The sequence below is a fragment of the Diabrotica virgifera genome, chromosome 7 (assembly GCF_917563875.1).
Source record: "Diabrotica virgifera virgifera chromosome 7, PGI_DIABVI_V3a".
NCBI classification, from domain to species: Eukaryota; Metazoa; Arthropoda; class Insecta; order Coleoptera; family Chrysomelidae; genus Diabrotica; species Diabrotica virgifera.
The window spans coordinates 245887834-245904250 of record NC_065449.1 but is presented as its reverse complement, the minus strand read 5'-3'; the positions used below and the strand labels follow the sequence as shown (position 1 = coordinate 245904250).

Genomic DNA, 16417 nt, shown 5'->3' with positions numbered 1-16417 from the left:
TACAACGCTTCCGCTTCCAGAGATCCAGAGGAAGATCTCCGTACGATCGTCCGACCAAATAAAGGACATGACTGGTTACCTACTCTCCAACTCATTCTCCGAAACAAATTAACACGCACTGGAGAGAGATACTTGGACAGAAATAGTCAAACAAATTACATGACGCCACTATATCCTTAAGAATGGGGAAAATAGAGGAGGAAATTGGGTCTATTGAATAAAAAGAAGTATTTACTTTTACTTCCTCGTATTTAAGTATTGACTTAATAATAATTGAACAAAGCATTAAAGAAATGACTTTATTCAATTACTATTAAATAAATACTTAAATATTTGTAAGTAAAAGCAAATACTTCTTTTTATTCAATAGACCCGACAAGTTTAAAATTTTGCAAATAAACAATTCTGTCAAATGACAAATATTTTTATTAATAAATGAATGACTTACCTCGGTAATGATACCTCCTGATGATATTTCCCATCTCAGTCACATACACTTCTACTGCACTGGAGAAAACACTTCACTACATGACAAAAATCTGAAATAAATTAAAAAAAATTATTTTAACCATCAAAACATTTTGTGTTAAGGCCATCGGTACATAATTCGCAAATATTTTACGGCTATCCCTACTTTTTCTGTCTTTACACGGCAAATTACGTGTAGTTAAAATTCTCACTGATACGGATATGTAAACTTTACTTGGCAATGTCATCATTAACTTTAAAGATGGTTGTGAATGTTCTTGGATAACTGTTACTTCTATAATTAATTGCCTTAATTATTAATTTAATATGATCATTTTTTCACTAGCTATGTATTCAGTGATTGTAATAATTTATCTACTGTACAACAAAAACTAATAATCAATCGAGAAAAGAGGAAAAGTGATAAAGTGATTTTTTAATAATATATTGTTACTATGAAACGCTTACAATTTTGAACATCTTTAACAACAAAATACTTGGATCACTGAATATATCCCGGTGTATTCTCTGCTTGGATCTTCCATAAATAATAAACAATAAATAACTTTTTATTAAGTTCACGTCTTAAATCAATTATTTATCAAAAATACACTATCGATATTATTTAATCAACAACACAAAATGTTTAAAATTGTCCTGTCTGACTGACATATGCTGACAATATTCTATTCGACTGAGTGCGTTGTATGACAAAGATAGATTTGGAAAATATTACCACGAACATAGTGTGAATTTTTTTCGAATCCTGAAAAAACCATTAAATATTTTTTAAAAATTTAAGCGCAGAATGAAAGACTAAATTATTACCGAGGGCGGAAAGTCCCTTACAATAAATAAAAAGTGTATTTTGAATGAGATATTTGAAATTAAAAATCACACTAAATTTTCTCTTAGCTTTTCACCCCTGTAACTTATTAAAATAAACATTATAGAAGTTCTCAGGGACTTTATCGACCCTCGCTAATAATGTAATCTTTCATTCTGCGTTTAAATTTTTCAAAAATACTTATTAGTTTTCTCAGGATTCGAAAAAAATGAATCCCATTTGAATTTGAATAGCATTGGAGCAGAAATTACGTACCCATCCCCTTAATTTTAAAGCGATTTGAAGTAACCCTAGCAGCGACAACTCTCAGTGAACTACGTAACTAAACTGTCAGGGTGTACCAGATGTAGATATCTATAATATCTACCATGTATCGGAATCGTAATGTAATTCTACCAAATTTTGAATTATTTGAAACAGAAACAAAGACGCAAACAGAAAAATTATGGCACAAATGAAAATATCTTGCTGTAATGATAGGCAGACAATATTAATATCGGGAAACAAGCCTGTTACCAATGCGAACAAAAAGGAGAGTATGAAAATCGAGTCTGTAGTTGAAACAAAACAACCAATAAACTATGCCAAGAATCACAATAATTAAGTAGAGGGTAAAAAAGGAAATGTTATATTTCTATAGGGAAGCTTGACATGAAAATCCCGAATATTATGCTATAAGTATGATTAAGTAGTATGTAATACCTACACCTACCTGTAAGCTTTCATGACAAATTATTTCACTTTTTCAACGTAAAACACAATGACACGAATTACTACGTATTGATACCGAAGCAAGACATACACTAAAAGCGTTTTTGCGTAAAAAAATAAGCGAAGTATGCGTTTTAGTAAAGTTTTTTTAATTTTAACAAGAACCGACGCCGAACTCAAAATTTTCAAATCACAGCCTTCTCATTTTTTCGTCGTGCTCACTGGTACCAACTTAACTTCAACTGGATGTGGCTATGCAACCGAGCAACGGTTCATGATTGTAACAATAATTTAATTATTATAATTATTTATATTGTTTAATTGTTTTATTTTAATTATTAATATAATTAATAAATAATTATTATTGTTCTGAAGCTATTTTCTTGTGGCATATTAATGCAGTTTACGATTTTTGGTGGAAATAAATCACAATTTTACTTTAGAATTAAGTTTATTTGGCGTTTAGATTTCCACTTCGGAAAAACTTGTAAAATTATAGAATATAATATATTTTTTAGTTTTGTTATACGAGATTATTATTTATACAAAGTTAATAATAGTTACCTATTAAATCATAAAATAATCTAATAATACAATATCCCTATAGTATTCTTTTTTTTTTCGTTAATGTAAATAATTATTCTGTGTTAAGTAATTCAAAAACCAAATAAAAAACAGTTCAGTATACATACTACGGGTCAAAGGTATTTGTTTTGATTTATCGAGTGTTTGGTCCAAATCATGCATTAAAACATAATCTAATTAGAACTTTGAATTTAAATATGGAGGTATTTTTCGGTTGCATATGGTATGCATACTATGAGCATACTATGAGCAAGATCTTCGTGCTTAAACCATCATCATCTACATATTACTGTACTTCAAAAACACGTAAGTTACTATATTTGATTTGTAGTATTGTATTATAGGTAATCTTAACAAATCCATCCTGAGGGGAAATTTGGCCTTGAAACACCATGTTGACCAAGCGTATTGGCGAGTTTTAGAGTGTGTAGTAGAAAGAAATATAGTGACCCGTTTGCCCTCGGAAACCTAATAGCTATTCGGGGTCGAAAGAAACAAGAGTTGGCCAAGAGAGGCTGATAGGAACGATAGGATAGGATACATTTCACTCAAGACATGTTGAAAAAGAGTAAAATATGAAGGCTCCTATGATCCGCCAGGTGCATTTCATAAGCGTGAGTCTAATACACTTTGTGTTTCTGCTCATACCTTGGGGTGTTGCACAGTACCTACGCTCTATTTGCTAGATTTAAACGTCTATAATATATTAATTTCTGCAGTTACTGTATTACTTTGGTTGATTTGTGTGCCTAGATATATGAACTCTATTACTCCTTCGAAAGTATATGTTCCGACTGTTAGATCTTCGGGTTTTGCTACTAAGTATAGATTATTTTTGTGACCTTTATATATTTAGTTTTATTAATATTAACGTGAATCTCCATTCTTTTGCTGCTGCTTCCAATGCCTTGAACGATTGGACCCAGGTTCGCCTTTTTCTTGCTATGATATCAATGTCGTCTGCATACGTTAGGATTTGTACAGCCCTAATAATAATGCCTCATCTTGTTGTTATTTCAAATTCTCTAATAGCTTTGTCTAAGTCAATGTAGAATAAAAGGCACGATAGGCTATCTTTCTGTTGAAGTCATGTTTGTATCTGTAAAATTATTGATACCTCATCGTTCTACACTCTAACCTTACACTCAATGTTGAGAGGGTTGCTTTCACCAATTTTACTAAGTGTATTGGAATGTTAATTCTGAATTCTAACAAGGCTTTTTATACCGCAATTCTGACTACACTGTCATAGGCACATCTAAAATCCACAAAGAAATGGCGAGTATTAATTCCGTAAGTACTCGTATGTTCTTCCAAAGCTTATCTAAGAAGGAATATTTGATGGATAGTTGACTTTTCTTTGCGAAACCTACACTGGTATTTGCCTAATACCTATGATTTCACAATATCCCGATAGTGTGTGTATGTGTTCACAAAGAGGGGATGGCATTAGATTAACTTTTTGCCACAGATATTTGAAAGTTGAAGATTGAAGATGTCATATTAAATTTTTATTTTAGAATCTTTAAGAAATTGTATGATAATATCATTAATAGTTTTGGTGTTGAAGCTTAGTAGGTGTGAAATATTCAACGGCAAACTTACATTCTGCTCCTGAAGTCTAGCAATTAGTGCTTTCATATGGTATTTATTAAGTTCACAATAAAAGATTATATGATTTAAATCTGCAGCAGAGTAGTTATCACATGAACAGAGAAAGTTGATACGCATTCCTATTTTAGCTAAGTGTGCAGGAAAATTGCCATGGCGACTTAGGGATGTGGAATAAAATCGAGTAACGTGATAATCAAATATATGTGGAATATTTTGCGGAAGTTGTGGGTATATGTAAGTGTATGGATTCCTCGAAGTTTGTACAAACTTGAGCCAAATAGTTTCCCATTTCTTTCTTAATTTTTTATGCAATTCTGAAATGTAATCGCTGGAGATTGTTAAATCTACTATTTAATTTAAAGTTCCTAAATTCTTTGCTATTTCATCCACTATCTCATTTTCTTTGATTCCGGCATGCCCTTTTACCCAGATAAAGACCAAGTCTATTATTGCTGTTACTGCTATTATTTTTAAATCGAGTGATTGTCTTTTTAATATGGCATAACAACTCATTGTTGTGTTTTTTGGTTATTGGTTGTGATATTGCCTCAAGAGCTGATAAAGAATCTGATAGTATAACCGTGTCTCCAAAGTTCTGTTCAACCGCGTAAGTTAGAGCTCTTTCAATAGCATAAAGTTCGGCAGTGAAGATAGATGTAAATTTAGGTAGTCTAAAAGAATTACACTACTAAAAGCGCTACCTACACTATTACATGTTTTTGAACCATTTGTATAGATGTATTTATAATTAGAAAATTCAGATAAAATTAATTTTATAATTTTATTGTTTTGGCATGGTAAGTTTCTGTTTCTGCAACACACTATCTAAAAAGTTTTTAGTTAACAAGGGACTGCGCCAAGGCTGCTGTATTTCACCAACTTTGTTCAAGATATATGTTGCAAAAGCACTAAACCAGTGGAAACGTAAATGCCATGGTATGGGTATAGACCTCGGAGAGGTTTGTTTATATACCTTACAATTTGCTGATGACCAAGTCATCATAGCTAATGATGAAGACGACCTACAGTATATGGCAAGAAAACTAAAGGAGGAATATGAACAGTGGGGCTTGGAAATTAATGTGGAAAAAACTACATACCTACCCATAGGAGCTGAGTTATCCAATATCGAACTAGAGGATAATGAACAAATCACATTCTGTAGTGAATACACGTACCTGGGAGTAATCTTCGATAGAACTGGAAAAGACGATGAGGAAATAAAGAAAAGAGTAACACAAGCTAGAATAATTGGCTGCCTAAATGGAATACTTTGGAGCTCCGAAATAGGAATACAGCGAAAATACAATATCTATGAAACACTTCTTAAAAGCAGCCTACTTTACGGAGCAGAAACTTGGAGAATAACCGAGAACAACAGGAAAAAATTAGAAGCTGTAGAAATGGATGTGTTTAGAAGATCGTTAGGTATATCCCGTAGGGAAAGAGTTCGAAATGAGGAAATAAGACGACGAATTGGAATAGATGGTTACTTAACAACAGACATTGAGAGGAAATAGTTGATTTGGTATGGTCATGTTCAAAGAATGGAAGACACAAGATTGCCCAAAAAGATCATGCAGTGGGTACCACCAAACCGCAAAAAACGAGGAAGACCCAAAATGACATGGAAAGAAGGGGTAACCAAAGCAATGAGTACAAGGGATCTTAGAGATAACCAATGGGATGATAAAATGACGTGGAAGTTAGGCATCGGACAACGTCGAAAGACGTTCTAAAACCGATACATACAAGTTTCTGTATGTAGGTTTTATGATATTTGGAAAGATTGCGATTTCCTCAATAGAAAGGTTATATATGGGTAATATTTGTTTAGTGTTAATGCTACAGTTGTTAGTTTCTAGATAAGCATCTGTAAGAGGGGGAGAAGTTTTAATTAATTAATTATCCCGATAGTCAATCGTAAAAAATGTAGGCCAATAGTTTGTAGATCACGTTTAGCAGGGTAATGCCTCTGTAGTTATCACAAACTGTTTGTAGCCCTACCGACCCTTTACACATCGACGTAGTCGTATTATTATGTGTGCTGATCATCCTGTCTGAACAATATTACGGCGACATCCACGTACATTTGACAAGATTTATAGGTCTCTGTGGATAGTGCATGTGAACTATAACAAGTAACATCGACAGCTTGAAACGGCAAGAGATATCGTCGAGAGACGATGCAATGCAAATGCATCGGATGCATAAATTCCCAGCCACCACTCAATCTGTTATTGTTCGCGTAATTGACTTAAATAGTCAGATTATAGGGAACCGTCGCGTCCCTGTTAAATGTGAATAATTTATGGGATTGGAAGAGACAACTGGAAGATTTAGAGTCAATGCGACGCTCTTGCATTGTAGTATGTAGTTGTAGTTTCTCCAATTTCTCAAGTGAGGATAATAACAGACACGGTGTATATTATGCTACTTAAAACTTCCTTATCATAAATTCTACTGTCTTATATGTATAAGAACAAGAGCGAAGCGAGTAATGCGAATGATGTGCATCCCTTCAAAATTAGTCTCATGCGTGTCCATTCACGGTCTACATTTTTAGGCATATTATTCTCAACTAGAGAATCTCAACGATACATATACTTATATCTGTGCTATACATACCTACTAAGAATCGTCCCCTATACAATCACAAAGTTTTAATATTGGTGGATTAAGAAAATTAATATTAAGTGCGTTCGTGGGTAACTGTCGGCGACAAATTGTCAGCAAATCGCATGCGCACTTTAAAATAATATAAATAATAGATAAATATACAAGGTACATTTACCTAGTATAATTTAATAATTAGTTATTAATATTAATTAAAAGTAAATCATCATCATCCAGCCCTTTGCGTCCACTGCTGGACATAGGCCTCCCTCATTTTTGTCCATTGTGCTCTATTTTGAGCACTTTATGGTATCCAGTAAAAGTAAATATACCTTGTTTATTTATCTTTTAACGGTATTATTTATATTAGGTGAGGTTAGGAATTGTCAACGACTAGTCGCCGACAGGTACCTACCCGCGAACGCTCTTATTAATATTTTGTGAGAGTGTTAAAAATTTTATGGACTAACATTACTAATTTTGCGTTAACGTTCTTCGTCTTACTTTTATTATAATATTTACTGAAAAGATGAATTTATAGGTATATCCTGATGAAGCAAATAATTTTTTGTGAAAGCTCGATATTAACAAAGAGTTTCTCTTATCTTAAACTTAAAGCTAAAATCAATATCATTACAAGAATTGATATCAAAATTAAACTCACTAGGCTTCCGGGTTGAACCGTGTCGATATTCTCTTGCCCGAGCTTTCAACGTCCTCTCAGGTGTCATTTTCAGGACTTCCTGGGTCTCGTTCTCTCGAGTCCCCAGATACGACTACACTACTACACACTGCCACTGGCAAATGAGTTACTATTGGAGCCTGAGCGTTCAATTTTTAATTGTACCGAGGTTCGCTGGAGTGGCGGGGCTGGCGCGAAGATTTTTGACGGTGGGATTTGGATTGGCGCTTGGGTGGGGATTGGCGCGGAGATTTTTCTTCACGACGGGATTTGGATTGGTAGGTTTTTTTTTCCCTGGAAGCCGTCTGTTGTGAACCGGTTGTACTGCAGCCACTTGGCTTATTGTACATCTTCCATTGTTTATGAAACCCATTCCAGAATTCTGGAACCCTGTACCAGCTTGTACAGGTCTAGTAGGTGGGTGCCATATAAATTTGGAGTCATTTCGATGTCTCCGAAAAGTGTTTGCCGCCTCCGATCCAATGCCTCACAGTCATGCAAGATATGGTTGACTGTTTCAGGTTCTCTGTTACAGAGTCTGCAGCTCAAGTCTCCATGAAACAGCCCCATTGTATGTAGGTGACCCTTAACTGGCGCATGTCCAGTGAGGAAACCTGTTATGACTCTGAGCTGATTCCTTCTTGTTTTCAGCAGTAACTCAGCTCTACTAGCACATGTCCGTCCGATATACATCTTGCCATGTGTTTGACCGGGTACACTCTCCCAGTGTGAGTTGTGTTGGCTTCGGATCCAGGCTTTTTTTCGTTCACGGACGGTGCTTTTTGGCACTCCCACGGCCGGCTCTGGACCCAGGTATTTTGTAGCTGATGCTCTCTTGGCAAGTGCATCAGCTCTTTCATTGCCGTATATGCCCCGATGACCTGGAACCCATACCAGTATAACACTGTTATGTTGTGCCAGTCTATCAAGTTCTTGTCGACATTCCCACACCAGCCTAGAGTTCACCTTAGGGCTTATAAGAGCCCCAATGGCTGCTTGGCTATCTGTGCATATGTTAACCCGCTGCAGTTCGAATGTCCTCAGGTTGTTTTCTCTTGCACACTGCAAGATTGCAAAAATCTCTGCCTGAAATACGGAGGTACATTCCCCCAGTGGAATAGAAATGTTGAAATTTCCACCACTATAGAATATCCCTGCGCCCGAACCGTCTGCAGTTTTAGACCCGTCCGTATACCAGGTGCAACCCTGCAGTCTGTGTCGAGAGTTTCCTCTGTCCCATTCGTCTCGTGGGCAAATGTCCACTTGAAAAGGTACTTCAGGCATACATCTTGATGTCATATGGTCAGAAATCATCATCCATTCGGCATTATTAATTTCATTCGTTATTTTACTATGTCCTGATTTAACTGGTACGTTGCTCAGGTTTTCTCGCAGTCTATAATAGCCCATTCTCGCCTCACCTCTTATTGTTATATGTAAAGGAGGGAGATCCAGTAGTGCCTCCATAGCTGCCGTAGGTGTGCCCCTCATAGCCCCCGTGATCCCGAGACAAGCAAGTCTTTGCACCTTGCTTAATTTGATGATGGCACTTTTTTGCTGCACTTTTGGCCACCATACCACTGACGCATATGTAATTGTGGGTTTTACCACCATGTTATTAGTCCAATATACCATGTCTGGTCTCAAACCCCACACTTTTCCATGAGTACGTCTGGCTACCATTAACGTAGATACCGCTCTCTTTGTTATTCTTTCTATCTGCTGATTCCAAGTAAGTCTTGAGTCTAATATTATCCCGAGATACTTTACTTCATTCACCAGATTTAAATGTACACCATTTAGACTTAGAGGACCCAATTCCTCTGAATTCCTTCTTTTAGTAAATTTCATGATTTTGGACTTTAGAGGACTGATGTTAAGCCCTACATTTGAAGTCCATTCTGTAACTACGGTCAGAGCCTGTTGCATTCGAGCTCTGACTGTACCATTAAATTTTCCGTGGGCTAAGATGACTAGGTCATCCGCATAGCCCAGGACGTGATGCCTATAGTTGTCGAGTCTAGCTATCAGGCCATCCATGACCAGATTCCACAATAGAGGAGATAAGACTCCCCCCTGTGGGCAGCCTCTGGCTACCTGAGCTGACACTGTATCCCCTAGCAACGTAGCATATATCACACGGCTTCTCAGCATGCAGTCTATCCATCTACAGCTTGTTTCGTCTATTCCTTTTAGACGGATCGCCCTTGTGATCGCTTCGTAGGAGGTGTTGTCAAATGCTCCCTCAATATCGAGAAATGCACCCATCACCTCTTGGTTTTCTAGAACGTACTCCACTCTCTGTACAAGATGGTGCAGTGCCGTTTCTGTGGAGATTCCCGCTCGATATGCATATTGTCCCCGATGTATCGGACTTTCAACCAATACACCATCCCTGATATGCCTATCGAGCAGTTTTTCTAAGGTCTTCAGTACGAATGACATCAGACTTAATGGCCGCAGAGACTTGGCCCTTTCCTGTCCGATTTTGCCAGGTTTGGGTATAAAAGCCACCCTTATCAGCCTCCATGCTTTTGGTATGTACCCCAGCCCTAAACTAGCCTGCAGTATCTTACACAATTTTTTGAAAAAAAGGTCGTTTCCCTTCTGTAGAAGTATTGGATAAATCCCGTCCGGACCCGGTGATTTATATGGCTCGAATGAGTTTATTGCCCATTTGATTTTGTCCTGGTTTATAACTTCTTTTGCCACATGCCAGTTTTCCCTAGAACCATAATTCATGATATCCAGTCCGGTTTGCCATGTGTCTAGTGGTATCAGTTTTGCCTCAGACTCAGAAAAGTGCACCCTGAAAAGCTCTTTCAGGGTGTCTTCACCATTCTGAGTGTATTCACCTGACTCTTTTTGGAGCGAGGGAATACTTATCTGAGGGTCCTTTGAGAGAACTTTATGGAGCCTTGCCATTTCTGAAGTCCCTTCTATCTCTTCACAATGCCCACGATTCTCTTTTTGCCCTTCTCAGTTCCTTATTGTAGTCAGCCAGAGCTTTGCGATAATCGCCCCACTCGCCTGACCTTTTGGCGAAATTAAATTTTCGTCTAACCTCTGTCCTTTGATTTGCAAGATTATGATTCCACCAGGGAACTTTCCTGTTGGAATTCCTCACTATCTCCGGACAGTTGTCTTCGAACGCTGACGTGACAATCTCTTGAAATTGTTCGGCAGCCATGTCTAGGTCCAATGTATGCCTTATCTTCCCGTTAATCCTGCCTAAGCTATATTCTATGTCTGCTTGATATGCTTCCCAGTTTGTTTTACGAGGATTACGATAAGTTTCCTTGATAAGCTCATTGCCTGTCATTTCAAAACAAATGTGTCGATGGTCTGAAAAGGACACCTCATCTGACACATGCCAGTTTTTCACAGTTCTAGCCACGTTAGTCGTGTCAACTGTTATATCAATCACCTCCTTCCGTCGTGAAGTCACGAAGGTTGGTTTGTTTCCTACGTTTAATATGTCTAAATTATGTTGCATTATAAACTGTAGTACTGACTCACCTCTTGCATTGGTGTTTGTACTGCCCCAAGTCAGATGGTGCGCATTCGCATCACAGCCAATGATCAATTGCAATCCATTTTTCCTGCAATCTCTCACTAGCTGCTCCAATTCCCTTGATGGTGGTTGTTCGGGATTATCATATGGGAGGTATGCTGATCCGAAAACTATCTGCTTCACCCCTCCTCCATCTATGATCTTCATCTTTACCGTGGTTAAATCCCTGGAACAGTGATTTATCAACGGCAGTGTTTTGATGTTTCGTTTGACTATTATGCAAGTTCTCGGGACATCGGCAGATCGGCTATATATAAGCTCTCCATTAATACCCGATAGACCTCTTATTTTGCCCTTGTAAACCCAGGGTTATTGTATCAAGGCTACATCAAACCTTCTCATGGCGACAGTAAGTTCTGCCGAAGCTGACTTACTACGCTGGAGATTCGCTTGCAGGATTCTGATTGGAGCCATCAATGCCTCTGATGGTTTTGAAGGATATCTTTTCAAGTCTGTAATACGCCTTGAAATTAGCAGCCTTCAATGTTTTATAGGAGACCTCGTCGATCGTGTATACGAGGATTTGCATGTCCTCTCCGACCTTCCGATTTTTCAACAACCAGTCTTCCGTCTTAAGGTCTTTATTTTGCCTCTCTAAACGGGTTCTGACTGTTGATTCTTCAGCCTCTTTCTCGGGGATGCGGGCGAGGACCATAGGGCGTTTGGGCATGTGGCTGGGATCGACCACATTTAAGTCGACTCCTTCCCACAGGCCCTGCATAGTCCTTACCACCTCAGTAGTCCATTTTTTGGTATGTTCGTTAGCACAGTTTACCCACAGAGTACCTGCGCTAAACGATGTTTTATGGAACTGTAGCAGTTGATTTTGACTTCCAACTGGAGCCTCATCCACTGCTAGCTTTAGGTTGTTGATGATCAGGTCTGCGTGAGCCTGATATAGTTGAGTATCCGGATGGTGCCTGTGTGCCACCGCTATCCTGAATACTTTTGTGACATTGCTGTATGACCTAGTCTGCTCATGAGAGCTCCTTGGTCTCTTAGCAACCCTTTGTTGCGGGGGGGTAATGGTATTCTGGTTTTACCAGTACTCCCGTTTTTGTTTGTGGATTGGTAGGTGGAGCGGGCGATGTTCTTTAGGAGAGGTATCCGCATGTCGAAGGTAACCGGATGCCGTCATTTCTTTTATTGGCGTCATTATATATCTCTATGGCTACTCCGATAATACTTGGTGTATAGAAGCGGATGGGGCTATGATTCTGAAGTGGTCGAAGTCAATTTTGTAACGCTGTATGTAGATGGTGTTGGCCTAGAGCTGAAATTGAATCGGAATTGCGAACAGATATGCGGAATGTTGGCCTATGTCGGGGGCAGTCTGAACAGGGAATTTCATAATCTCCGTCTCCGTGTTGTTCATTTTGGTGTTTGACTGATCGGTCTTTGACTGATCGGACAAGGGATGAATATTTTGATGTAAGGAAGAAAAGCTTTAGTATGATCAGGGTCTGAGTCTTTGAGTTGAGATTGAAATTTGTTGATGCTCTTATCGATGTGATTTTCGCGGTAACCGTTTTGAATAAGGGCTGGTTTTAAAGAAGAGAGCTCAGTAGATCTACTGCATCATCGCAAAAGCGTATTGATCTGGAAACAAGGGCATTAATAACTAAATTAAGTTTTGAAGGTGGGTGATGAGATTTGGCATGCAAGTATAGCGGTTGGTATGGGTGGATTCTTGGTAAACAGTGTGATGAAAACCTTGGGATTGGTTCTTCTTTATGAGAACGTCGAGAAACTGTAGGGATGAATCAATCTCCACCTCCATCGTGATCTGGATACTTGGATGTATACCATTCCCATTTAGATTTACATCCGTTGGGCCAAATGACGAATGTATCGTCAACATATCGTATACAATGTTGGTTAAGGCATAGAATTGGATAGTGCTCGGGTCCGTAAGTCTTCCATAAAAGTATTTGCAATTACTGGAGAGAGTGGTGAGCCCATTGGGGCACCATTTATTTGTCTGTAGAATTGATTTTGGAAGATGAAATACGCGTTGGACATGCAGTGTTTAATGAGGGATAAGTAGTCTTGCTGGGTACTGCATTTAGTTTCCAGTTTAAGCAATGCATGTCTGTACAGGTATTTTTTTAACGGTTTTCTTACATTCTGTCACTGTCTCCTATTACATTAATATAAAAAGTACTTACTGGGCTTAAACTACCTCCTTTTCAAATAATTGCGATTGCATATTGTGTATTCTTATTGTACTTGTTTTGCGTTTAGTTTATCAGGTTTATAGTTTTCCTTTAGATTGAATCAAATGCCCTTTTCACGTCTATAAATCTTGTAGGTATTTCCGTTCTTGTGCACTGATACAATAATTACTACATTTTCCATTCCATAGGCAATATATTTTTCGTATTATATTTAGAATGTATAAACGCTAATCTTTTCTTTCCTCTCTCTTCCCTTTTCTTGTTTCTGTATAGCTTCTGTTTGCTCAGTGTTTTCCTGTTTATTTTCTTACTCTCTGTTCAACAGTTGTTCGAAATTTTCTTTCAATCTTTCAATTATATCGTTGTTGTCAGTTAATATTTTTTCTTTACTGTTTATTTCTTCAATTTTTTTTCTGAACATGTCCCATCCCGTGTTTTCCTTGTTTTTGACTATTTCTTATATTACTCTTTAGGTATATTTAACTTTTTATATTCTGTTGCGTTTTGTCATGTAGGTATGTATTCTTTTCACAATTTCTTCTTGTCTTTTATTTCAATTTTTACCTCTTTATTCTGCTATGGTGTCCATTTCTTGTGGTCCCACATACTAGTTTGGCTGTACTTCTGTCATCTCTTTCTTTGTCAATTTCCTTCTCCAACTCCTCCATGTATCTGATTTTCGTTTTACTTCCCATGGTTTATGTATTATAATTATTTCCTTGTATTTCTTATTCTTGTTCTATGTGCTTTTTATTTCCATACTTTTGTTTTTTTATTTAATTACTTCTTTAATTCTCTTTTCATCCCTAATCTCCAAAATATTTACAAATTCCTGAAATATACTATAGTACTGAATGTCATGATATCCAAATGTATTTTTTCTAGGGTGTAGTGCCAAATTAGTTCATTATTTCAGTGTATGGCCTATAAGAATACCTATATGATGATTAGTCTTATTTTGGTGAAACGCCTTAGGTGAAACTATTTTATTGAAAAAATGGTCTTGACCATTTCAATGTGTCATACAGTTTCTAACTAGCTGAAGATTTTGTCTATAAAATGTATTATATCCAACAGTCCAACATGTTTCACCAAAATTGCTGTTTTTTTTTTTTGTAAATCTATATTGCTTAGACTATGAGCATTGCATGCTCCGACAATTTTTTATTTTAAAGTTCCTTAAAATGTTATCTTTGCATAACTGCCGTCCTCAATTAAAACGCGGTATCTGCAAGAAAATTGAAAGTGAGTTTTTGTTATATTTAGTTTCCTTGTGACCTTATTTATGCTTCTGCAATGTCTGAAAGCCGTATCATTTTATTTACTACCAAAACAAACCAATTGGAATATGCCGTATGTGCATATAGAGTGCCGAGAAAAAAACTGAGAGCCGATTTCTCGGTTTTAAGTTGGCTGCACATACTGTGTTTTATTTGGGGATGGCAGATAAACAATACATAGATAAGTGTGAAAAAAAGAAAAAAAAAACACTTATTGGGTATTTTAAGAACACATATAAAACTTTATTATAATAAAAATTATTGAAATACATTATTATCAAATTATACAAATATTTTCATAGTACTTTCAATATCATTCCTACAAATTGGACAGGTAGTATGGTACAGCTGTAATTGAGCATTACACTCCATACACATGCATACATGTTTACATGGCAGTACCAGAACACATTTACTACGCTCTTGGCATATCACACAATACCTTTCATCAACTACTGTATTATCATTTTTATTTGGCATATTTGGGGTAGCTTCCCCAACAAAACTTCTAATCTCAGGTGAGACTAAACTTCTTCTAATTTCAGGTAAAACTAAGCTTCTTCTAACTTCAGGTCTTCTGTTCATAGGCAAATTAAGATAATTCCTTTCATTTCTAAGAGGTTGCCTTCGAACTACTGGTGCTACAAATGGTCTCCTAAATCTATTCATTGAATTTAAATATACACGTCTGGAATACAGATATATGGCTACGTTAAATTGTGTGATTACATATATTATACATGCTGCAAAGATCAAACCTATTGCAGATTCCACAGGAACGTCAGTCACAAAAATGTAAATATTCTTTAAACAATCATTAAAACCTAAAACTGTGGTCACTATTGTGTCGTAAATGTTGTGGAGAACACTTTTTATGGCAGTAGCAATTAAATTTAGTAAACTGATGATTGAAAATGGAATTATTGTGATTACGAACCATACTCCTGCACCAAACAACACTATAAAATGCTTAATTAATTGAATTATGGCTATAATTAGTGTATAAAAACTAACTGTAGAGTCGATTAATAATGCATATGTCCTATATATCACAGAAAGTACTTTATAAACAATGTTAGTCACCCCAATAATCACTGAGGAAAAACCAAAGCTTATAGTGTCCCATATTTGTCCTAAAACATCGACAGTCACTTGAATACCTTGAAGAATGTCTTGCAAAAACACAGTGAACGATTCAAATATAATAACGATCAGGACACTGATATTCTTCAGTAGGATATTTAAATTACTTAATAGGCTGTTCAAAATGAACACTAGAAATTGACCAGTTTTAAAACTGAAGTACAGTCCATAATTGATTGTTGTTTTAATAAGACTAATGGTCCCAATAACTTCTTCCAACATTTTCTTTTTGTCACAGCATATTTGGGTTCTTATCGGTTTGAAAAATTCGTTATTTTCTTGTATAAAAGAATGAGGTTAAGGTCGGTCATCGGTCTTCCTCTCTTTCATTTAGTTTATGTTTAATGTTTAATCCTACTTATTACTTAGATTTATGTTAAAAATAGTGAATTATTATTGTTTTAAAGATTTAATCAAATTTTACATTCAAACATCATTCAAATAAGAATACAAGTAAACGTGGCTGCAGATCCATATACCTAAAAGTCCAAAAACTGTCATGTGCGTTCGCGGGTGCCTGTCGACGACTAGTCGGCGACAAATTAGCAGCAAAACGCATGCGCACTTTAAAATGATATAAATAATATCGTTAATAGATAAATATACAAGATATATTTACCTAGTATAACTTGATAATTAGTTATTAATATTAATTAAAAGTAAATATACCTTGTATATTTATCTATTAACATTATTATTTATGTTAAGTGAGGTTAGAAA

At 36.5% G+C, this 16417-nt stretch overlaps 1 protein-coding gene across 1 annotated transcript; it reads right to left on the bottom strand.

Moving 5' to 3' along the window:
• Nucleotides 1-14773: 14773 nt before the first annotated feature.
• LOC126887844 (uncharacterized) lies at nucleotides 14774-16187 on the bottom strand. The gene has a single exon (XM_050655733.1). The coding sequence runs from the start codon at nucleotides 15917-15919 to the stop codon at nucleotides 14837-14839; it is 1083 nt and encodes a 360-aa protein (XP_050511690.1). The 5' UTR covers nucleotides 15920-16187; the 3' UTR covers nucleotides 14774-14836.
• Between the last annotated feature and the right edge of the window lie 230 nt (nucleotides 16188-16417).

Bases quoted from the DNA above. Each gene is read 5' to 3' on its own strand.
- LOC126887844 (XM_050655733.1), bottom strand. From the start codon at position 15,919: ATGTTGGAAGAAGTTATTGGGACCATTAGTCTTATTAAAACAACAATC.